The sequence below is a fragment of the Triturus cristatus genome, chromosome 11, assembly GCF_964204655.1.
Source record: "Triturus cristatus chromosome 11, aTriCri1.1, whole genome shotgun sequence".
Lineage (NCBI taxonomy): Eukaryota > Metazoa > Chordata > Amphibia > Caudata > Salamandridae > Triturus > Triturus cristatus.
Genome location: NC_140594.1, coordinates 658,079,239 through 658,104,691, shown reverse-complemented (window position 1 = coordinate 658,104,691; position 25,453 = coordinate 658,079,239). Strand labels below are relative to the sequence as shown.

Genomic DNA, 25,453 nt, shown 5'->3' with positions numbered 1-25,453 from the left:
ACTCCATAATTTTACTACAAAAGGATTGTGGTTTTAGTTAACCCCATCTATTTCAAAACAATGACAAATAATGCAGTGTGTATTAGACTAAGGGACTTAGTTTGCAAAACTAGTCACTCATTAGTCGAATAGATCGTGTTTTCAAGGCTGTGGATCGAGCATGCTTTATAATAAGGCAATTAATACATGTTTTGTTTTTCTTTCTCTCCTCTCTAACAGCACCCATTCTTGAGGTTGGCAAAGCCATTGTCTAGTTTGACTCCATTGATTTTGGCTGCCAAAGAAGCGATGAAAAGCAACCGCTAAAGATTTCCACCCCAGACCTGTCTCGCTCTTCTTTGTTCCTGATTTTATAAATAATGGTCAAGGTCACCAGGACAGAGCCAAACAAAAAACTTAATCGGTTGTCTTTGAGAAGAGAACTGCTCTCACAAGAGGGGAAGAGAAGAACAGTGACAGTGGAATTCACTAAGTGGACTTGACGAATTATTTTGTATGAAACCTAGGGCATCCTGAAGGAGTTGTGGACTGACTCAGCATCCTGGAACTGCTCTGGAATCGTGGCTGATCACAGTGGGAAATGAGAGGGCGGTTCTTTATTCCTGTCTCTTGATTAGCTTCTAACAGATTTCTACAACACCTTTATGCTCTCTTCGCTTGGGGCTCTTTTGATACTTGAATAGTGGGTTTGCTGTGATGTACTCATTGGAGCCTCCCCTTTATTCACATAAGTTTGTGTTATGTTTGTATGGGTAGAATATGCCTACACCTGCCCTATCAGGGACGAAGAACAAAGGCTCCATGCTCTTGTTACCCATACATTTCTTTTTAAAGTATTTTTAGTTCGGAATGGTGACCAGCGGTTGATTATATTTTTAAGTCTCCCATTCACTAAACCTTCAAATGGTAAAAAAGAAACCTTGCAATGGGTGGAACATTGTCATGTGAAGTCTAAGCTGTTCAAGACTAATAGCAACTCTGTTTGCCTAGTTTCACTTGTAAAGGTATTTCCAGTCTTCCATGTTTGGTTTACAATTGAAAGAATTGTGCATGAGGAAGAGTAGGTCAGAGAAGTGTTTTAATTTGATAGTTCTAAAATCCTGTCTCATGCAAACCACGTTTAATTGGCTTTTAAGGCTTTGTGCGTTGCTGAAAATATAGTGCCCTTAGATGGCACACATGTGCTATGAAAGATATCCCCCTTATAGCCAAACATTGTAATTTCAGCCTCGAAATTTGCCACGTTGCTGTGACTCTTTTATTTTATTTTAATACTATTAGTTCAGAAATACATACATGTGGGCTGTTTTTAAATAATGTAGTATTCAATAAGCAGTGCCTTCAACACTACTCACTGGAATTCTTCAGAGTTGATTGTCCGTTGTTCTGCAACTGCTTGGTGGGGGCTGGAATCCAAGCCATGATTTTAATACACGTTTTACGTGTGTATATCCAATCGGAAAAAGGGATCGGTTGTCAGTGTGAATAATCCTAATTTAAGCATGATCTAGCTGCCTTCACTTAAAGGCATTGATTGAGCTTCAGAACTATGTATTCATGTTGATTTAAACAATGTGATCAGATCATGGCTGTGTTTTAACATTTACATACCAATTGATTTGTGCCATAATTAAGACACTGCATATTATGTTTATTCAAAGCTGCTGTTAAACATTTGAGCACATTGGGGGCAGGGCAAGACCATAGAGTATGCCTTTTATTTTACAAGTTCCAACAATTACTTGCCTGTGACACATTGCAAAACATGCACTTTTCCCAATCCCTTCATGTTCGTGTTTCATGAGATGCTACTTTTATGTTGCCAGTTTTAATAGTAACTCTTTGAAATCAAATGTCAAATAGTTTCTTAAAATTGAGAGCCACTGCTAAACCCTTGTTTCAGCCGTGCTAGTGTCCCAGCTTGGTCCTAAGGTTTTTGATTCAGGAACCCCCATCTTGATCTACATTTAGTATATGTTTGACAGCCTTTCCTACTCTTTAGTTCTTCAGTAAGAAAGCCATTGTCTTGCTGAATGGTTCATGATTAGGAAGCCTCCTTTGCTTATCCGTTTGTGAATGAGGAACCCCAGTCCAGCAATCTGGTTTATGACTGAGAACGACTCCATTTACTTATTACTTCATCAGTGTAAGATATGAGACCAGTATTGTGAGAGCTAGTGCTTGGTCCATGGATGAGTATGCACCAGGCTTGCTAATTGATATTTTTAATGGCAGTTCACGGTCTGAAAATTTCGTTCATGTAAAGGTAGCTTAATGGAATCTTGGGTCCTGAAATATCAGATCAGACAGTCCTACAAGGACAAGGCTCCAGTTTCTGTGCTACGTAAAGTGAAACGTTGCAGAGTTGGAGTTTGTTCATACTCAACATAGTGTTTAACACTACAATATGTATGAACACATACTACCCATGTTATTGTAGTTTGAGTAGCAGTGGCGTAGCAGAGATTTTACTGACCCAAAGAAGTTAATTCATTTGGAAAGGCTGATTGCACTAAAAAGCCTAATCCGAGAATTGACTGACTCTTTCATAGTGAATCATAACGAGTTTAAAGTAAAAAAACGGAATGCTGTGATAAGGGTGGCTGGGTAGAAAGAGTTGTAGAATGTTTTCAACAGATGGAGTTTTTTTATCATCGACTTTCTGCTTGTGCTTTCTGTTCTCTTTGCCTCTCTTACATCTTCTCACATGCTGTAAAGCTTGGGTAGATATATTCTCTGTGACTATTGTTGCTTCTTAATCACCTCCCTTGTTGTTTAATTTATCCCATTGTTTAATTTAACTGTTAATTTGCAACATTTAACTACTGAATTGGAGGTTTTTTAATTTTGTTGGGCGTTGGAAATAAAACATTTTCTTTTCCCTGTTTTGTGTTTTCCACTTCCCCTTAGGAGTAGGGTTCTGTTTCAAAAGTTGGATAGAAAATCAGAAATGAGATGTCTTACTTTTTAGAAATAGTATTTGATATGCTGCTTGTTGTATAGGTTTTTGGGGAGTTTTGGGGTATTGAAAAGTACATATTTACTAGTTAAAAAAAAAAAAATCCTGGGCGGTTTAACATTTTGCACTAAAAATTACATTTTACTATAATGATACTTGGCTTTTCACTATCCATTATGATTTTTGGTTTTCTTTTATGGACACACTCCAATATCAAAGTGTAGAAAGAAGGTAATGGAGGCAGCCGTCAGAATCTCCTGGTAGTCTTGGAAAGAATATCCTTTTGTTCGTGTGCTCTGGGTGCAGACATTGAAGGTTTGTTTTGCATCTTGTGCATGTTTTCGGCCCGGATGCACACCACAGCCCCGGTTTATTTGCCCCTAAGAGTACTTGATGGACTTACCATGGTGGTAAATGCTTTTATCCGTTACATTTGAAAATGTCACTTGACTTGTGTAACATTTCATACATGCAAAGTAATCCACATCTCATGAGCGCTTCTCTGTAATGTCTGCCTACCTGATGCTGGAAGCTACAGACTTTATTTAATTGTAATTTTTTTTTTTTTAAGGGTGATTTTTTCCAGCTTTTGAAATTTAAGAATTGCACAAATAGTTATCACCTGGCCTCTGTCGATTAGTTGTTTTTAGGCTTATCTATGGCTTACGATTTAGTCATAACCCTGGATTCGTAAGGCTTTTAATTGTATTGCTAAAGCATTAGGGGAAGATTTAGCAAGTCCTAGGCGATTTACAGTTCACAGTTGCTTAGCGAGCTCTAATGAACTTTAAGCCTTTACTTGAAACTACATACTCTGACTTGTGATAATTGTTTCTACATACTTTGCTAATTGATTTTAATTGCCACCACATATTCAGGATGCAATATTTGAGCACTGATGTGTTCCTGTCATTCAACTTTGGTCGTTTCCTAAAAATGGCTAAAACATTTTGTTACGACTATTAGAAGCTTTCAACACAATGGGGCTAAATCTGAAAAGTCTTGGGAAAGAAATGCAGGAAAAGAAAGCACGTAGTGAGTTGCTTTACTCTTTGACCGATTGCTTAGATCTGTTCAGTATTAATGAGAATTGGCAGGCGACATTTGTTATAGCTTTTCAGGCCTTGAAATTCTCCAACAATTATTCTAGTGTTTGAATGATCTTTGCAGTACTTGAGATAAGTCAAGGTAAGTTCCCAAGATAGCTCTTTGTATACGTCTCTATTTAAATGGCTAAAATACACTAGCATTAAAAAAGATTAGCAATGGCATTATTTACTTAAAGACCGCCACAATGTTTTAAGCAACCTATCCCTTCATATGTTGTACTAATATAAAAGCCAAAATTACATTCCACCTTCATGTACGGTCTGATTGGGGGATTTACTCTCTTAGTGCCACGGTTCATTGCCAAATTTTCAATTTCTGACATGTTGCCTATGCTTATTTATCCATTTCCTTTCTTAGGAGTAACTGTTATTTATTGATTGCATCATTAAAGATGGTCTACTGCCATCTTTTATCATTTGTGCCTGCTGTGAACAGCTACCAGAGATTTGATGTCTGCTTGTATGCTTGTATCAGCCCAAAGCTGTAAACTTCTGTTGAACACCTTCCATGCAGAAGGCATTTTTTTATTTTTTTTCCACACCAGATTCCAATCTGTTAGTTACATAAGATTTTTGTGCCCCACAACACTCATAGACTAACTCTTCTCCTGCATCTCTTATTAGATATATGGTGGGAGTGTTGTCTGCATTGTTCAATTCATTTTCTTAAAACTGATAGCTCTGAACACCCATATCTGCAGACCATCTGAAGCCAGATTTCTCATGCACGTCTGTTTAGACTTTGTATTTTAATTTAAGTATTGTAATTTCCTACAGTGAAAATAGCGGTCTGTGGCCAGTTGTCATTTATCACAGGCAATTTCACTATCACTCTGCTTTAATCAGTTCATTGGGTAATTGGTTCTGCTACTTGCGTTTCATTGTGTGGAGTTTCCCAACTTCTGGGGAAAGCCGTTTTCTATAATTTGGGGCTTACATTGAAAGACACAGAAAAGCAACAAACCGATCATGTGCCTTTTTTCAGAATGGTCAATTATGCGCCAAGTTATGTCTTTCTTGTTGTAATGCCGGGTTTTGCATGTTGTAGCAATAAAAAGGAGCCAGTTCAACAGTAATCTAAGTGCCTAACCCGCTCTAGGTATTAAATGCCTATGCATTTTTAAAGAGATAATTTTGTATAAAAGAACTAGGGGGTATAAGTGGAAATAAAACTTTGAATAATAAAACCAAATGCATGTGATGTGAATTTGTTGCTTCTGTCCACCTACGGAACCAATTGACTGTCACTCCAATCTTCGCATCATTAAACAACATGAACGCTGTATATAGTATTGCTTGTGTGCTGGATCCATGAACACTTTTTTTAATGATGTAAAATGTAAGTTTTATTAGCAAAGTCTGTAGGTTTTAAATACAGATAATTGTGGCTGACTATTTTATTCTTAATGTTCGAGGCATATGAGCTGTAGATCATAATGCGTTGGCATAGATCACCATCTGGTGTTGGGCTCGGATGTTTGCACTTTGTTTTTCTTCTAAGAAGTCTTTGTAGTCACAAAGTAGATGACTCCCCCTTTTTGTGATAGTGCGCATGGGCATCGACTTCATCCTTAGATTGTTTTTTTCCACCATTGGGTCCGGATGTGTATTGCTGCGCTCCGGTATCGTTCGCGAACCCTTTCAACGCGTAATCCTCTACCCTTGACGGTATTGTCTTCGATCACACTTTCCCATTCGTCGCGTATCGTCCAAACTGTGAAACCTTCGATCGAGAAACTCTGAGGCGGGCCGTCAGGCCTACCCTTGCCGACCACGCCAGCAGTCGATGGAACGGACTCCGTTCAAACTATGTCCCGGGTGTCGTGCTAAATTTCCACGCACAGACCTGCACGAGGTCTGCTACCTGTGCCTATCCCCATAAAACGAAGGATCTGAAAGAAACACGTAGTGATGGATTCCTTACCTTAGAATTACACTCAGACTGGATCCCAAAAGTTTTCGTTAGCAGTACCCCTGCGCGTCTGTAGGCGTCGTCGTGCGGATCCGCGTGCGTCGTTGATTCCGGGATGATGTCGCTGGAGCTACTTAGACGCGCCGACACGCGCTGACATCAGTTCTTTCTTTTACTGTGCCAGTAAGCGTAGATCTGGGAAGAGCTAGTACCTCCAGTCATTTTTTGACTGAGTTTTTTTTAGGTCTTTAGTCTCTTTTTTTTCTCGAGTCGATCGACTCCTGCTGTCGTAGGGATGCCTGGGTTTAAGAACTGTGGGGACTGTCACCGCATAATGCCGGTGACGGACCCACACTGCGTGTGTCTCTACTGGCTGGGGTCGAAACCACGACTCCAAGTCGTGCCCCGACTGCGGGGCCATGGTGCCGAAGACTTCGGGAAGAGGTGTGGCGCCGCGGCCAGGGCGACTGACTCCGGAATCTGGAGATCTCGGTCCGATCCCCAGCGGCAGATTAGCCCAGCACCATGTGACTCTGGGCACTAGCTTTCTTAATCTTCCCGGCGGCCCTCAGCGCCTAGAGACCCTTACGGGTGATTGTTCGCGCTGTACAAATGTGGATTATTATTATTCGCGGTAGCGGTCCCTAAAGTTGCTGGAAGTCCGGCAGTCGGCTCTGCGCCGCTCAAGGTCCCGGTCCCGTGGGAGGTCGAGGGACCGGTCGCAGAGCCGCCACCATCATTCTTCTGGATCTAAGTCTTCGCACTATGGGTCAGGTAAGTCGAAGCATTCCAAAAAGAAGTCAAAGAAGCGTTGTCGCTCCTCGACTTCCCCATACCTGTCGCGCGACCTGACCTTGGCCTGCTGTCAACACCTACTGTGGCCACGGAGGAGGGAGCCAGTTACACAGTGGTGTTGCGTAGGGTGGCCGAGGCCCTCCACCTCGAACTCCCTACAGTGGCCATCAGTCTAACCTCCTGACAGAAGTGCTCCAGCCGGTGGCTACCTCTTCGGAGCCCTTAATGAAGCACTGTCTGACGTTCTTTTGGGCACCTGGTCCAGGACCAACACAGGGGCTCCTGTGGACAGGAACGTGGCCCAACGCCATTGCCCGGCTCCAGGCGACCCCCCCCCCCCCCCCCCCCCCCCCCCCCCTTCTTCCTCTCCCAATACCCCACTCCTGAGAGCTTGGTTTTCCAAGCCTCTGCGTCCCAGAGCGCATTCCCTTCCGCTTCTCCGGATAGGGAATTCAAGAAGCTGGAGCAGCTTGGCAAGAAGCTGTTTTTATCTGCCAGCTTAGGGCTGCGGTCGGTGAACACCGCATGCCTCTTTGGCCGTTATTCCCACTCTGTGTGGGACGCGGTTGCGCAAGTGTTGCCTAGCTGTCCGGAGGAGGCCCAGACAGTACTCGCCCAAGCTATTGCTGCTGGGAGAGACACAGCTAAGTTCACCATCCGTTGTGTGCTTGACACCACCGACTCGCTGGCTTAGGCGCCATGCCTGGCTGAGAACTGGCTTCTTGGGGGATGTCCAGAACACTCTGATGGACATGCCCTTTGATGGCATTCGCCTTTTTGGCAATAAGGCTGATAGTGCGCTGGAGCGCTTTAAGGACTCATGGGCTACGGCCAAGTCCTTGGGCCTGTCGGCCACTCTGCCTCCTCCGCCTTCTGTCTTTCGCTCCTTTCGTGGCCCCGGAAGGGGTGCCCCACTATGTTCGCAGGGCCACAGGCCGGCACAGCAACAACAGTGCGGCCGCGGACGTGGGAACCGTCGAGGCGGTTCAGGGGCCAGCGGGTCGGTCAGTCCACCTCCACCCCTGCAGCATCCACTGCAAAGCCTTACTAGTCCGACCTTTCAGGCCCATCAAACGCCAGTGGGCGGCAGAATTCCCATCATCTCCCCCACTGGCACTACATCACTTCGGACAAGTGGGTGCTGCAAATTGTCCGAAGGGGCTACTCCCTCCCCTTCAAGACTTCCCCCTCTAGCCATGCCACCTCAATACCACCGCATGTTGGGGGACCATCTTGCGCTTCTTCAGCAGGAAGTCATGGCCCTCTTGGCCAAGGGGGCCAAGGAGCGCATTCCTGGGCCAGAAGTAGGTCGTGGTTGTTATTCCCACTACTTTCTGGTCCCCAAGAAGGACAAGGGTCTGCGTCCTATCTTAGACCTTCGAAACGTCAATCGCTTCCTCTGGAAGGAGAAGTTCAATATGCTAACACTTGCTCAGGTCTTGTCTGCCCTAGACCCACAAGATTGGATGGTAGTGTTTGACTTGCAGGACGCTTACTTTCATATTCCTGTCCTGCCGGCGTTACCTGCGGTTCACGGTAGTCCATGAGCATTTTCAGTTCACCGTGCTCCCTTTTGTCCTTACCAGCGCCCCTCGGGTGTTCACGAAAGTGATGGCGGTGGTCACAGGTAATCTGCGCAGATCTGGGGTCCCAGTCTTCCCCCTATCTTGACGACTGGTTGTTGAAGGCAGGCTTCCCCCGGGCAGTCTTCTCCCACCTCCAGACTACGGCCGACCTCCTGCATTTGCTGGGGTTCTCCATCAACATGCCGAAGTCGCACCTGATTCCCTCTCAGAAGCTCCTTTTCATCGGAGCAGTTCTGGTTTCGGCGCAGTTTCGGTTTTATCCTCCTGAGCAGCGAGTCCAGGATATTCAGGCTATGATTCCGATCTTTCAGCCTTGATCCCGGTTTTTGGTCAGGATGACCCTCCGGCTACTGGGCCTGATGGCCTCCTGCATCCTGTTAGTGGATCATGCCAGATGGCATATGCAGGCTCTGCAGTGGGACCTGAAGTTCCAGTGGGCACAACATCAGGGCAACCTGTCCGATCATGTCCAGATCTCGGACACTGCACAACAATTACAGTTGGGGCTCACAAATCGCGAATGGATCAATGGCAGATCCCTCTCCCTTCCCCAACCGGAACACACAGTGGTGCGCATCCCTTCTGGGATGGGGCGGCCACATGGGGGAGGCGTAGATCAGAGGACTCTGGTCTCTGGCGGCGTCCCGGCTCCATATCAACCTTCTGGCGCTTCGGGCGATCAGACTTAAACTGAAAGCATTCCTTCCTTCTGTCAAGGGGAGAGTAGTGCAGGTGTTCACGGACAACACCACCGCCATGTGGTACTGCAACAAACAGGGCGAGGTAGGGTTGTGGACCGTATGTCAGGAGGCTCTGCGTCTCTGGACATGGCTGGAACATCAGGGCATCACGAATGGCGTCTGCTTTCGGACGTGGCGCACGGTCTCTTTCAGCAGTGGGGAGAGCCTTGGTTAGATATGTTTGCCACTGAAGAACACGCAATGTCATCAGTTCTGCGCGTTGGAATTTTCAATGCAGCACTCGCTAGGCGGCGCTTTTCGTCGCGATTGGAGTTGCGGTCTACTATACGCCTTTCCGCCTATACCACTTCTACCAAGAGTGCTGAAGAAGATCAAGCGGGACCGGGCCCAAGTCATTCTTGTGGCTCCGGACTGGGCTCAGAGTATGGTATCCTGAGCTACTCGGCATGGCTATCGATCCGACTGCCTCTTCGGGAGGATCTTCTGTCGCAGCAACAGGGGATGGTCTTCCACCCGAACCTGTCCAGCCTCCACCTCCATGCTTGGAGATTGAGCGGCGGCAGTTGAAGTCTTTTGACCTGCCTCCTGAAGCTTGTGATGTAATCTTGGCAGCCAGGCGTCCCTCCACTAAGACGGTATATGCTTGTAGATAGAATTTGTTTGTGGCATGGTGCACAGCAAAGGCTGTGGATCCCCTTTCTGCCCCTCTTTCAGAGGTCCTTCTACTCCTTCTATTTTTGGCCCTGCAGGGCACTATCAAGGGCTATCTCTCGGCCATTTCAGCCTTTTTACTGCTTCCAAATCAGCCTTCCATTTTCAAGTCCCCTGTTGTAAATAGATTCTTAAAAGGCATTACTCATATTTTCCCTCCTGTTCCCTTCATAATGCCTCAGTGGGACTTGAACCTGGTTCTGACATATCTGATGTGTGCTCCCTTTGATGCACTTCACAACTGTCCTCTTCGTCTTCTCACTTTAAAGACAGCTTTCCTGGTGGCCATCACCTCTGCCAGAAGAGTGAGTGAGCTCCAGGCTCTTTCTTCTAAACCTCCTTTTCTCTCTGTCCATCCGGACAAAGTGGTTCTACGGACCCGTCCATCTTTTCTTCCGAAGGTTGTCACTGCCTTTCACATCGGGTAGACCATCACTTTGACCATCTTCTTTCCACCTCCGCATCCCTCGAAAGAGGAAGAGAGGCTCCACCGTCTGGACCCAAAATGTGCGCTCTAATTCTATCTAAACCGCACACAACAGTTCTGGGTGGATGGCCAGCTCTTTGTTGGCTACGTGGGCGCCCAGAAAGGTCGAGCCGTTCACAAGCAGACCATCTCTCGGTGGGTCGTTCTGTGCATAAAGGCTTGTTATTCTTTGGCTAAAAAAAAGCCTCCGATGGGGCTGCGCGCCCATTCTACCAGGGCGACTGCAGCCACTACTGCTTTGGGACGGGGTGTTTCCTTGCATGACATCTGTCCGGCAGCTACGTGGGCCTCGCTGCACACGTTTACCTGGACAGCCAAGTCCGGAGAGACGGCTTCTTTGGCCGTTCTGTTCTCCAGGACTTTCTGGTGTGATCTTGGTTCGCAGACCCACCACCGGGGTTGGTATTGCTGTGTTATCTATTCTAAGGTAAGGACTCTATCACTACGTGTTTCTTTCAGATGCACAAGTTACTTACCTTCGGTAACGATATATCTGTAAGAAACATTAGTAGTGATAGATTCCTTACCACCCCACCCACCCTCCCCGTTCTGCGAACCGATTTCTAGGGTTAAAGTCCTCCCTTTCAGGGCTCTAGTTTCATGGCACCAGTGGTAAATTTCTTGCATGGCTCTGCGTTCCTGGCGCGGAAAGTCGTTTACAGAACTGACGTCAGCGTGCGTGGGCGTGTCTAAGTAGCTCCAGCGATGTCATTCTGACACCAACGACTCACGCGGAGTCACACGACTATGCCTACCGACACGCAGGGGTACTGCTGACGAAAACTTTCCAGATCCAGTCTGATGCCTGGAGGTAATTCTAAGGTAACTAATCTATCACTACTAATGTTTCTTACAGATATATCGTTATCGAAGGTAAGTAACTTGTGCATTATCCTGCGAAGTGTGTCGATCATTCCGATCGAAAAAGACCATCCATGATAGGATTGACTCCACGAGTTGCAATGCGGCAGCAGCTCCGTACCAGACATCTTTGGGGACACAACACAGTCCGCAGAAGCCGAAGAAGAAGAACTGGTATCCGTGCTCGAAGCCGACTCCGGCATGGAAGAAGCCCTCCGTGTCACTCCGGCTCAACGGACCGGGAGTACAGACCCCCAGTTAACCATTCAACCTGAGGGAAAGGCTCCGGTATCACCCTCGGGCTCCGGTCGACATAGTGAAAAATTTCAGATGCCTCGCCCTTCAGCTCGGCTACGAAACACAAACACAAGCCTTTCAGCTCGTGCCGATCCAAGTCCGGTGCCGAACCAACACCTTCTGTACTGAAACATAAGGACAAACATGGGACTCCTCCCATGTCGCCGGTATCGAGGACATCTTCGACACCGAAAGCCTAGAAGCCGAAACCCTCCAAGCCAATGGAGTCGTCCATGCCGAAGTTCTTGGAGCCCAAACGCTCCACACCTAAAAGCTCTGAGCCAACAACCTCCGCACCGAAAGTTCGGAGCCGAAACCTCCCACAAGAGGCCCCTATACCTCTTAAGCAAAAAGACATTGGTACCAACACTTCTCCCCCTTATATACCTCCATCTACTTCTCCTATTCCAAACATCACACAATCAAATTCACCACCTCCAAAGTCAACAGACTCTCAGGATGACAATTTTGATGATGTGGATTGGGACGACATTTGGGACGGTGATAATCATCATACCCCGTAAGACACAGACTTACCACATGACACCGACCCATGGGATGATTACGATAAGGATCCCGATATACCTAATGACCCAGATCTATATCCCCACCTGATGACAATATTGGCTTTGCGCAACTCATCAACAGGGCTGCCCAATATCATGGGGTGGAACTACATAGTGACCCTCTAGAAAAGGATTTTCTTGTAGAAACTTTTACACATTCTCAGAGGTCTATTAACTCTCCACCCATGCTAAAAGGCATGTTTAAACATACAAACGAGGTATTCAAGGACCCAGTTAGAGCCCGAATACTAACACCTCGGGTAGATAAAAAATACAAGGCCGCTCCTTCAGACCCTGTATACATAAGGTCAGTTACCACTAGATTCTCTTGTTGTGTCTAATGCCCGCAAGAGAGCTAACTCTCAAACAACTGGTGACGTGCCTCCTCCTGATGAGTCCAAGCTTATCGAGGCATCAGGCATAAGGGTAGCTTCCCAGGCTGCCATCTCGTGGTGTATTGTCAATGCTCAAGCTCTATTGGCACGTTACGACAGGGCACATTATGACAAATTACAAAAACTTCTACAGCATTTGCCAGAAGAACATGAGGCCGAAGCTAACGACATCATTCAGGAAGGGAAGCTTATTACAAACACCATCATAAAATACGCCCTAGATGCTGCAGACACAGCTTTGCATGCTATTAACACTAGCATACTCCTCAGAAGACACGCTTGGCTTCGAATCTCTGGATTCAAGCAGGAGGTACAATCCTCATACTTAATCAGCTTTTCGATAAAGAACATCTTTTTGGGCCAACAGTGGATACTTCATTAGAACAAGCATTGGCATAGCCAATAGGTCGCGCCTTTGGGACTTTATAAGTGTTTAGCCATGCAGCATTTGATGATGATGCACCAAGGATATTGTGCTGGATAACTAAACACTTATAAGGTCCCAAAGGCGAGACCTATTGGCTATGCCAATGCTTGTGTTTACGTGTCTTTGCATGTATCCATTTGAGCGAAATGACAGGTGGCATTTTGGAAGGTTCTGTGAAACAGCGCCATTCGAAGATGCACTAAAAAAGTAACTTATGGCGCTAGAACAAAATACTTGTAGCAAATATATTACAGGACCGGCCTGTGGAATATTCAGCCTGTGCATTACTGTACAGGAGCGAATTAAGAATAAATAAAACTAGAAGTCTAAAATTGGTCAATATTATAAAAAGCACAAGAGGCCAGGGAAGACTAACCTCACGTTTATTTCAAGGTGGCCCGGCCTTCCCTTACATCCAGTTGAAGATGTCGAGAAGCCGAGCCTCGGCAGTGAATGAACACAATGAGGCAGCTTTCTTCTTGAGTATTGCACATGTTCAGAGCTGCAGCTGGCGGCTTTGGCTTACAGGGTGCATTCGTGAACACCAGGCGCGTATATTCCAAGATGAATTACTCCGATGCCTCGGCTTCAATAGAGTCACTGAGAGCATTAAGAAGCAGCAGTTCCTAATCAACAAATGCCGCAAACCAACTATGAGCCACCTGCTGACAGCATTCGAGGCCGCGTCTAAAGCGAGCACAACAATTCAGAGAAACGACTTGACTAAGTGACTTCAGCGCCCCCTGCCCGCATCTGGATAAAACGCAAGTGAGGACATTGAACTATTCCGGTTAGGCCAACTCAGTTTTACGTCCTTTCGATGTCCATAAACTACAATATCCTCAAATTAGCTTATAGTACAGTTGTTTTACTGTGCACAGAATCGACACAAGCAATGAAAATAAGTGGGACATAAAACATATTAGTGAAGCAACTAGGTTTGTCGGTCTCACTCGAGCGCTGACCAAACAAGCATTGGCCGTGTGACGCGGGCGGAAAAAGTGAAAGCTCCAGATGGCGCCTCGGGCGCTGAAAGCTGCAGGCTGCACGCGTGAAAGCAAGCGCTAGGCCATGTGGCAGCACCTTGAAAACCCGTACACTAAATGTCTCTCCCAGACCAGCGCAAGCGCTGGATCAGGCGAGACCTAAAAAATGAAGAAAGATGCTGACGCTGCAAAATCCATGAGAGCCCTACAATTACCTTCTAGCAGGGGCTCCTTTCATCGCTCCTTCTACAGGGGTGGCTCAAACAATTTCATCAGAAAATCCCTCCTCCTCTTAGAAAGGGAACAACCAGTCTAGTCCCTCCAGAGGCTATTTTCGCGGAGGTTACAGAGGGAACAATAACAAGGGCAAAGGAAGAGGCAACTCCACCCACACTTCCCCTGCCAACGAACAGTGACTTCCTCCGACCATTCCACTCCCGTCTGGGGACGTCTCTCACAGTTCCTACCTGTCTGGAATTCCATAACCTCAAGCAAGTGGGTAATACAAATTATCCAACATGGTTATTGCCTGGAACTTACCAGCACTCCACCAATCCTTCCCAGAGAGCGGGCAATGTCACCAGAACATCTCACCTTGTTAAAACAAGAGATCCTCATTGTTAGACAAACCTGCAATAGAACCAGTCCCCTTACATCACCAAGGAACAGGAGTATACTCCCTATACTTTAGATTCCCAAGAAGGACGGCTCTCTCAGGCCCATACTGGACCTAAGATAGCTAAACCTCTACATACAATCGGACCACTTCCACATGGTCACCCTACAACAGGTGCTCCCATTGCTTCAGCAAGGCGACTTTCTTTCAACTCTAGATTTAAAGGACGCCTATTTTCATATTTCCCATTCACCCGGCTCACAGGAAATATCTCGGGTACGTGGTGGACGGACAACACTACCAATTCAAAGTCCTCCCATTTGGGGTCACTACAGCACCAAGAGTATTCACCAAGTGCCTAGCAGAAGTAGCAGCTCATTTAAGAAGACAACACATTCACGTCTTCCCTTACTTACACGATTGGCTAATAAAAGCCAAGTCGCAACACCACTGCCTACACCGCACTCAGAAAACAGTTCAACTACTTCACGACTTGGGATTCACTGTGAACTTCACCAAGTCTCATCTGCAACCCTCCAACACGTAAGCGTTTCTAAGAGCTACACTAGACACCTGCAAGGCTCTAGCGTACCCCAACCCAGTCAGAATACGCAACATGCAAACACTAATATCACATTTTCAACCGCAACACTCGCTACCAGCCCGAGTGTTTATGCAGTTGATCGGAATGATGGCGTCTTGCATTCTAATTGTTCCTTATGCAAGACTCCAAATGCATCCCCTACAGGAATGCTTAGCACGTCCGTGGAACCAGGCTGAAGGTCATTTAAACGATCTGGTGTTGGTGGACAGCCGCACTCATCTCTCTCTGCAGTGGTGGAATACACAAAACCTTTCCAAAGGGCGGCCATTCATCGATCCGGTTCCACAAATAGTGCTAACAGCAGATGCATCCCTCACTGGTTGGGGAGCTCATCTTCAGACGCATACCATTCAGGGCATGGGGACTCTACAACAAAAACAGCTCCACATAACCCATCTGGAGCTGCTTGCAATTTTTCTAGCACTGAAAGCTTTTCGGACACATCTAGTAGGGAAAGCTGCCCTAGTTCATACAGACAACATGACAGCAATGTACTACATACAAAAACAGGGAGGGACACGCACTCTACAACTTTCACACCTAGCTCAAAGCATTTGGAGGTGGGCCATTCCTCAAAACATATACCTCCTTGCACAACATCTCCCAGGAGTAGACAATCAGATTGCAGATCTACTCTGTCGTCAAAGACAACAGATCCACGAATGAGAACTACAACCCCAAGTACTCCTCCCATTCTTCCACATGTGGGGCTACCCAGCAATAGATTTGTTCGCCACACACCACAACGCAAAATGCCCAAACTATGCGTCCAGGTATCCACACCGTGTCCAAAGGCAATGCGCTATGGATGAATTGGTCAGGAAAATTTGCTTACGCTTTTCTACCTCTCCCGCTAATTCCATTAGTGGTTTGGAAGCACACTCAACAATCCCTCACAATGATCCTAGTTGCTCCCACATGGACTCGACAACCATGGTCCACAACACTGTTGGAACTATCAATAGTTCTTCATCAAAATGTACACCTCCCCCCCCAGTTTCTCACTCAGAACCATGGAGAGATAAGACATCCAGATCCCAGTCAACTCCATCTTGCGATCTGGCACCTGAAGTCTTAGAATTTGGCTACCTTAACCTCCGACTGCATGAGCGTCATTAGAGAGGCTAGACGTCCTACCACAAGAGCATGCTATGCAGCAAAATGGAAACTATTTGCAATTTATTGTACTTAAAACCAAATCAAACTGGTAGGTGCCTCAACTCAAAACATCATTTGCTAACTGTTACATCTACAACGTGTTAACTTAGCATATTCGTCTATACGATTACATCTTGCCACTATAGCGGCTTACCTACAAAACAGACAACACTTGTCTTTGTTTCGGGTACCCGCTATCAAAGCCTTTATGGAGGGACTCGAAAGAATCATTCCTCCTAGAATTCCACCTTCTCCTATGTGGAATCTTAATATAGTCCTTACAAGACTCATGGGCCCACCATTTGAGCCTATGCACAGATGCAAATTAGTTTATAACCTGGAAAGTAGCCTTCCTTAAAACTATAAAATCTCTTAGTAGAGTTGGTGAGCTCCAGGCACTAATCATACAAGAATACCAACTTGACCTCCGTGCACTATAGCCTGATAGCTTATGCTATGTTTCCTTGATAACAATCAATTATTGTCAATCAACATTGATAAACACCAAGAAAAATATATTTTCGAGGCATATGAGCTGCAGATCACACACTAGGATAGTAGATCGCCATCTGGTGTTGGGCTTGGATGCTTGCAGGTTGTTGTCTTCAGAAGAAGTCTTTGTGGTCACAAGATAGGTGACTCTTCCCTTGGATGACGGTGCACATGGGCATCAACTCCATCATTAGATTGTTTTTTTCCGCCATTGTGTTCGGATGCAACTTTTCCGCTCCGGTTGGAATTCTCAATTCCAAGCTTTCCAAAGTGCAAAACTTCCACAAAACATCGGATCACCTTCATTCTCGCCATCGATTTAATCGGCTTGATTCCAGACGTCGACGCGGGACGCTGGGCCTATCCATGCCGTGAGGCCTACGGCTCATGGAAAGGACGCCTTTCAAAAAATGCCCCCAGTGTGGAGCAAAATTTCCGCACAGTGACCACCACAAAGTCTGCAACCTGTGCCTATCACCTGAACACGACGGGTCCAGCTGTCCAGCCTGCGCACCCTTTCGATCCAAAAAGACCATTTGAGATCGAAGGGCTCGAAGACTCATCATGGCGCAGAGACCAGCTCTGGAACCAGAGGACATCTTTGATGAAGACCCCGATGTCCCAGAAGAAGATTCCGAGGATCTACAAATCATCTCCGAAGCAGACGACTCAGACGACCCCATCACTCCTGGGCAACGTGTGAGTACTACTGCCCCTACCACAACCCCTCCAAAACCAAAGGCATTGGTCAAGACCTCGCCTGCTGGCCCCAGTCGAGACCGAAAACATCCTTCAGAAGCCCCGCCTACGGGCTCGGCTCCGAAGAAACATAAGCCTTCCGATAGCTCGGGACCGAGCAAACCGCATGTCATTGTTCAACCGGCACCGAAGACAAAAGACCACTCGGCACCGAAATCGGCTCCAACGCCTTCGGCCCCGAAAACACCAAGGCCAATAGATAAACCGGCACCGAAGGTTCCCAAGCCTAAAGATACAACTTCGGCTCTGAAACCATCATCGGCACCGAAACCAACGGCTAAGGACTCTCATACACCTCCTAAAGCCAAAAAGTCCACAATCAACCAAAACCTCGATCGGAACCGAAACAATCGGTACCAAAGACTGTTCCTGAGGAACAAGAACTTTGTCATCCAGAGCCCATCGACCTAAGGCAGAAAAAGATTTATATTAGCCCAAACACTGGACATGTCACCGCGGTGCCATGTAAAAAACGGAAACTGGACACACCACCTGCCCCAGTTCCTATAAACAGGAAGGACTCTGCAACATCGCCTATGCCCCCTTCCTCTCCTATACTGCCTTCTAACCCACCCCCTCTGCCTACACCACCCTTACCTATACCTTCTCCATCACATACACCACCTCCACAGGATGATGATGACCTAGGGGGTGGGGGGTGACCCTAATGATCCGTTCACGGATCCAGATACCTCACCACTTGATGATTGGGCATTCCCTCTACCAGACATGCCTGACCCCCAGCCATATCCCTCCAAACCATCGCTTCCAGACGATCACCTGGGGTTTGGCCAATTATTAAATAGAGCAGCACTTTACCACGGCGTCACTATGCACTCCGACGCACCAGAGGAAGACTTCCTATTAGATACTTTTGAACAATCGCAAAAGTCTGTACAAATTCTGCCTATGATTAAAGGAGTCATAAAACACGCCCCGGGGTATTTAAAGACCCCGACCGTGCCAGGGTTCTTAACCCGAGGATAGAAAAGAAATATAGGCCTGCCCCTGAAGATCCTAATTACATCAAAGGGCAGCTCCGTTTGGATTCTTTGGTGGTTTCCAATGCTAGGAAACTCGCCAACTCCCAAACCACAGGAGATCCACCACCCCCCCGACAAAGAATCCAAACTGTCAGAAGCCTCTGGCAAAAGAGTAGCAGCACAAGCCGCTAATCATTGGCGTATTGCCAACACCCAAGCCCTACTAGCACGCTATGACAGGGCCCACTACGACCAGTTAGAGAATCTATTACAACATCTGCCAGAGCAATATAAAACCCAGGCAAATGACCTTATCCAGAAGGGAAAATGTATTTCAAATGCGTCAATTAAATCTGCGCTTGACGCCGCAGACACCGCCTCTAGAGCAATTAAAACCAGTGTGCTCCTTAGATGACATGCCTGGCTATGCATTTCAGGCTTTAAGCCAGAGGTACAAACTACCATACTTAGTCAGCCATTCAACCAGGAACAGCTATTTGGGCCAGCAGTAGACACTGCACTTGAAAAAAGACCAAGACTGCGTAGTCCATGGGAGCATTACAGTCTCCACAACCACGTGGCTCCTTTCGGCGCTCCTTCTACAGATGAGCCTCCAAAAATATGGGAGCGGTCACCTCCTCTACATTCAAAGCCGCTACACAAACATGCCCCAGTAGAGGATATTTTAGAGGAGGATACAGAGGAAACAACAACAAGGGGCGAGGTTGAGGTAATAACACTCGTATCTCCCCTGCCACAAAACAGTGACTTTCCTCCACTCCCCCCAGACCATTCCACTCCAGTCGGGGGAAGACTAAAACAGTTCCTACCTGTTTGGAACTCCATCACAACAGACAAGTGGGTAAGACAAATTATCTAGTATGGTTACTGCCTGCAACTCACAACTACCCCCCCCCCCCCATATACCACCCAAAGAGCGTTCCATGTCACCAGACCATCTTATGCTCCTCAAACAAGAGGTTCTCTCATTGCTTCAAAAACACGCAATAGAACCAGTTCCCTTAGAACATCAGGGTTCACTCTACTTCCTAATCCCCAAGAAGGACGGGACTCTAAGTCCAATACTCGACCTCAGATCCCTAAATCTGTATATAAACTCAGATCATTTCCATATGATCACTCTTCAACAAGTGCTTCTACTACTGCAACAAGGCGATTTCCTTGCCACACTAGATCTCAAGGACGCATACTTCCACATTCCTATACATCCTGCCCACAGGAAGTATCTAAGGTTTGTGGTGGACGGACAACACTACCAGTTTACAGTCCTTCCAATCTGAAAGAAACACGTTAGTTAGATTCCTCACCTTAGAATATCCCCAGGCGTCAGACTGGATCCGGAAGATTTTTCGTCAGCAATACCCCTTGCGCTTCGCTAGGCGTCGTCTGCGGCTCCGCGTCCGTCGTCGGCGTCGTGCGCCGGGATGACGTCGTCGGAGTACTTAGACGCCGCCCTCGCGCGCTGACGTCAGTTCTTCTTTTTTCCGCGCCAGTAAGCGCAGATCCGGGAGAGCTACCCCTTTTAGTCTTTTTTGACTAAATCTTTTTGATCATTTTTGATCCTTGTCTGTCGACATCTGGTGCCGGTAGGATGCCTGGGTTCAAGGCTTGCGAAGATTGTCATCGACTGATGTCGGTGACCGATCACCACCGCCGGTGCCTCTACTGCTTAGGCCTCGACCACGACGCGGAGTCGTGCAACGACTGTCAGGCCCTGACTTCGAAGGCTAGGCGGGAGCGGTCCCGCAAGCTTCTCGAGCTTCGCCACTCTGCTCCGCGTCGTGCGCGATCCCGGTCCAGGAGGAGGTCCAAGGATCGCTCGCGGAGCCCTAGCCGACGCCACCATCGCTCGTCGGGCTCCAAGTCGTCGGGTAAGTCCAAACACTCTAAGAAGTCCAAGCGGCGACATCGCTCTTCGGACTCCCCTCGCCGGTCGCGCGACTCGGCCGAGGGTCCAAGTGGTTCCACCCCCGCGGCTCCGGCGGAGCCGCAGGCACCGCGTCCGCCCCCATACCTTCCGGTCCCTGGGGCTGACGCGGCGCCGGCGGAGATCAGTGCCTTCCTCTCGGCCATGAGGAGCCTGGCCCCGCCGTCGACGCCCGCTGGCGCGCCTTCGGGCCCCGCGGACTCGACTGGGCGACCTCGCGTGCCGGCGGCTCCGGCCCCGGCGCCGTCGACGACTCCGGTCTCGACGCCGCAGGTCCCCGCGGGGCCCTTGCCTGGGCCCCAGTCGACGCCGGTTGACCTTGTCACTCCTCCGCCGACGCCTGAACCACCGACGCCGTCACCGGCGCCACCGACGCCGACGCCTGTGATGCCGACGCCCCGGTTTAGCCCTCATCCGGACCCGACGCCGGCACGGCGTCCGCCGACGCCGCATCCGACGCCGCTTGAGACCTACCATCTCTACAGTCCGGTTCCGATCATTCCTCCTGTTTATCAGGAATCGGAAGAAGGGGGCGACTGGGAGGGGTTCGAGGACCCTCTGGCTGTTCAGTCACAGCTTTCTCAGGACTGGGCGGATGAACTGGGGGAGGCCAGCGGGCTGGACACCTCGCCAGACGCTGGATTCACTTCTCCTCCGACCGTGGCTTCGGAGGAGGGTGCAGCATTTTCTGTGGTGCTGCGCAAGGCGGCTGAGGCCCTTGGGCTCGAGTTGCCTGCCGTGGCTGTGAGGACCAACATCCTCACTGAGGTGCTGCAAACCTCAGCAAGCTCCACTGAGCCTCTGCTGCCGTTCAACGAGGCCCTCACTGACGTTCTGCAGGGCACCTGGTCCAAGCCCTCCACAGTTCCTCCTGTGGATAGGAACGTTGCCAGGCGCCACCGCCCTGCTCCGGGCGACCCCAGTTTCCTGTCCCAACACCCCACCCCCGAGAGTCTGGTTATCCAGGCCTCTACTTCCCAATCCTCCTTCCCGACCGCTCCACCGGACCGGGATTCCAAGAGACTCGAGCAGTTTGGCAAGAAACTGTTCTCGTCCCTTAGTTTGGGCCTGCGGTCCTTAAATACCGCCTGTCTCTTGGACCGTTATTCCCATTCCCTGTGGGATACGGTGGAGGACGTGCTGCCCCTGTGTCCGGAGGAGGCCCGGACGCGTCTTACCCAGGCTTTGGCCGATGGGAGGGATGCAGCACGGCACGCCATACGATGTGGGCTTGACACCACGGACTCGCTAGGTCGGGCGATTTCCACCACGGTGGCGCTCCGCCGCCACGCCTGGATGCGGTCCACGTCATTTTCCGGGGATGTCCAGAACACCCTCATGGACATGCCCTTTGATGGCACTCGCCTGTTTGGTGAGAAGGCGGACAGTGCGCTGAACCGCTTTAAGGACTCCCGGGCTACGGCCAAGTCCTTGGGCCTCTCGGCTCCGCGGGCGCACACCTCCGCTTTTCGCCCCTTTCGTGGCCAAGGAAGGGGCGCCTCCTCACGTCCGCAAAGCCACCAGCCGCAGAACCAACCTGCGCGCGGTCGCGGACGTGGCTTCCGCCGTGGCGGGAATGGAGGCCGACGTGGTCAGCCCACATCCACCCCGGCAGCATCCGCCTCAAAGCCTTCCTAGTCCGAGCTTTCAGGCCCATACCACGCCAGTGGGCGGCAGAGTTCGCCATCACCTGCTCCACTGGCGGTCCATAACATCGGACAGGTGGGTGCTGCAAATCGTCCGAAGGGGCTACTCCCTCCCCTTCGAGACGACCCCTCCAGCCATGCCACCGCAGCACCACCGTATCTCGGGGGATCATTTGGATCTTCTCCGCGAGGAAGTTTCGGCTCTCTTGGCCAAGGGGGCCGTCGAGCGCGTTCCGAGTCCAGAAGTAGGTCGTGGTTGTTATTCCCACTACTTTCTGGTTCCCAAGAAGGGCAAGGGGGGCCTGCGCCCTATCTTGGACCTCCGGAACGTCAATGCCTTCCTCCGCAAGGAAAGGTTCAAGATGCTAACGTTGGCTCAGGTTTTAGCTGCCCTAGACCCTGGAGACTGGATGGTAGCGTTGGACTTGCAGGACGCATATTTCCATATCCCCGTCCTGCCGGCCCACCGGCGTTACCTGCGGTTCACGGTGGGCCAAGAGCACTTTCAGTTTACCGTGCTCCCCTTCGGCCTCACCAGTGCCCCTCGGGTGTTCACGAAAGTGATGGCGGTGGTCGCAGCTCATCTGCGCAGATCAGGGGTCCCAGTCTTCCCCTATCTCGACGACTGGTTGTTGAAGGCGGGTTCGCCCCAGGCAGTCGTCTCCCACCTCCAGACTACGGCGGATCTCCTGCATTTGCTGGGGTTTTCCATCAACGTGCCGAAGTCACACTTGAGTCCCTCTCAGAAGCTCCTCTTCATCGGAGCGGTTCTCGATTCGGCGCAGTTCCGGGTCCATCCACCGGAACAGCGGGTCCGGGATATACAGGCCCTGATTCCCATCTTTCGGCCTCTATCCCGGGTTTCGGTCAGGCTAGTGTTGCGGCTTCTGGGGCTGATGGCCTCCTGCATCCTACTAGTGCATCACGCCAGGCGGCGCATGCGGGCTCTGCAGTGGGACCTGAAGTTTCAGTGGGCCCAGCATCACGGCAACCTGTCCGACCATGTCTTGATCTCGGAGGGTACTGCACAGCAGTTGCAGTGGTGGCTCACGGACCGCGAGTGGGTCAAGGGCAAGAGCCTCTCCCTTCCCCAACCGGAGCATGTCGTAGTGACGGATGCGTCCCTCCTGGGATGGGGTGGCCATATGGGAGAGGCGGAGATCAGAGGCCTCTGGTCTCCGGCGGAGTCTCGTCTCCACATCAACCTGTTGGAGTTGAGAGCGATCCGGCTTGCACTGAAAGCCTTCCTTCCCTCTGTCAGGGGAAGTGTCGTGCAGGTGTTCACGGACAACACCACCGCCATGTGGTACTGCAACAAACAGGGCGGGGTGGGGTCGTGGACCCTTTGTCAGGAGGCTCTGCGCCTCTGGACATGGCTGGAACACCAGGGCGTCACCCTGGTGGTTCAACATCTGGCGGGCTCTCTGAACGCCAGAGCAGACGAACTCAGCCGCCGGTGCATGATGGATCACGAATGGCGTCTGAACTCCGAAGTGGTGCAAGGCCTCTTTCAGCAGTGGGGAGAGCCTTGGTTAGATCTATTCGCCACCGAAGAGAACGCGCAATGTCAGCAGTTCTGCGCGTTGGAATTTCCAAGGCGGCACTCGCTCGGCGACGCTTTTCGTCACGAGTGGAGTTGCGGTCTGTTGTACGCCTTTCCGCCTATACCACTTCTGCCCAGAGTGCTGAAGAAGATCAGGCGCGACCGGGCCCAAGTCATCTTGGTGGCTCCGGATTGGGCACGAAGATACTGGTATCCCGAGCTACTCAGTCTGTTGACCGATCCCCCGATACGTCTGCCCTTTCGGGAGGATCTTCTGTCGCAGCAGCAGGGGACGGTCCTCCACCCGAACCTGTCCAGCCTCCACCTCCATGCGTGGAGATTGAGCGGCGGCAGTTGATGCCATTTGACTTGCCTCCTGAAGTCTGTGATATCATTCTGGCAGCCAGGCGTCCCTCCACAAAGTCGGTATACGCCTGCCGGTGGAACAAATTTATGGCATGGTGCACAGCAAAGGCTGTGGATCCCCTTTCCGCCCCTCTTTCTGAGGTTCTCCTCTTCCTTCTTTCTCTGGCCCGGCAGGGCTCTGCCCTGGGCACCCTGAAAGGTTATCTTGCTGCCATCTCCGCCTTCTTGCGGCTTCCTGATCAGCCTTCTCTTTTCAAGTCCCCTGTGGTTACACGCTTTCTCAAAGGCATTACACACACGTTCCCTCCTGTCCCTTTTGTAATGCCTCAGTGGGACTTGAATCTGGTTTTGACATTCCTGATGTGCGCTCCCTTTGAGCCTCTTCACAATTGCCCTCTTCGTCTTCTAACTCTAAAGACTGCTTTTCTGGTAGCCATCACCTCGGCTAGACGGGTGAGTGAGCTCCAGGCTTTATCTTCAAAGCCTCCTTTTCTATCTGTTCATCCGGACAAGGTTGTCCTTCGGCCTCGTCCCTCCTTTCTTCCTAAAGTGGTGACTCCATTTCACCTTGGGCAGTCTGTCACCTTGCCCACCTTCTTTCCGCCTCCGCATCCTTCCAAAGAGGAAGAGAGGCTCCACCGTCTGGACCCAAAACGTGCGCTCTCCTTTTATCTGGACCGCACAAAACAGTTCCGGGTGGACGACCAGCTTTTTGTTGGGTACGTGGGCGCTAAGAAGGGGAAAGCTGTGCACAAACGAACCATCTCTCGGTGGGTCGTTTTGTGTATAAAAATCTGCTATTCCTTGGCTAAAAAGGACCCTCCTGTTGGGCTGCGCGCCCATTCTACTCGGGCCACGGCGGCTACTACTGCCTTGGGACGGGGAGTCCCTTTGCAGGACATCTGTCAGGCGGCGACGTGGGCTTCGCTACACACGTTTGCCAGGCATTATTGCCTTGACAGCCAAGTCCGGAGGGATGGCTTCTTTGGCCGTTCTGTCCTCCAGGACTTTCTGGTGTGATCTTGGTTCGCAGACCCACCACCGGGGATGGTATTGCTTGGGTATCTATTCTAAGGTGAGGAATCTAACTAACGTGTTTCTTTCAGATGAACAAGTTACTAACCTTCGGTAACGATGTATCTGTAAGAAACATTAGTTAGTTAGATTCCTCACCGACCCTCCCATCCTCCCCGTTCTGCGAACTGACATCTAGGGTTAAGGTTGTCCTTTCAGGCCCCTAGATTTTCTTTTTGGCACCAGTGTCGGTCTTTGCATGGCTCTGCGTTCCTGGCGCGGAAGGCTATGTACAAGAACTGACGTCAGCGCGCGAGGGCGGCGTCTAAGTACTCCGACGACGTCATCCCGGCGCACGACGCCGACGACGGACGCGGAGCCGCAGACGACGCCTAGCGACGCGCAAGGGGTATTGCTGACGAAAAATCTTCCGGATCCAGTCTGACGCCTGGGGATATTCTAAGGTGAGGAATCTAACTAACTAATGTTTCTTACAGATACATCGTTACCGAAGGTTAGTAACTTGTTCTTC

General features: G+C 49.5%; 1 protein-coding gene across 1 annotated transcript in view; it reads left to right on the top strand.

Annotated features, from left to right (window-relative positions):
• The window catches only part of PAK2 (p21 (RAC1) activated kinase 2), a 403,878-nt gene extending 398,623 nt beyond the window's left edge, over window positions 1-5,255 (top strand). Inside the window, exon 15 of the mRNA XM_085634213.1 lies at window positions 220-5,255. Coding sequence (XP_085490339.1) covers window positions 220-306 — 87 coding nt within the window. The 3' untranslated portion in view covers window positions 307-5,255. The remainder of the gene's footprint in view (window positions 1-219) is intronic.
• Window positions 5,256-25,453: the final 20,198 nt, after the last annotated feature.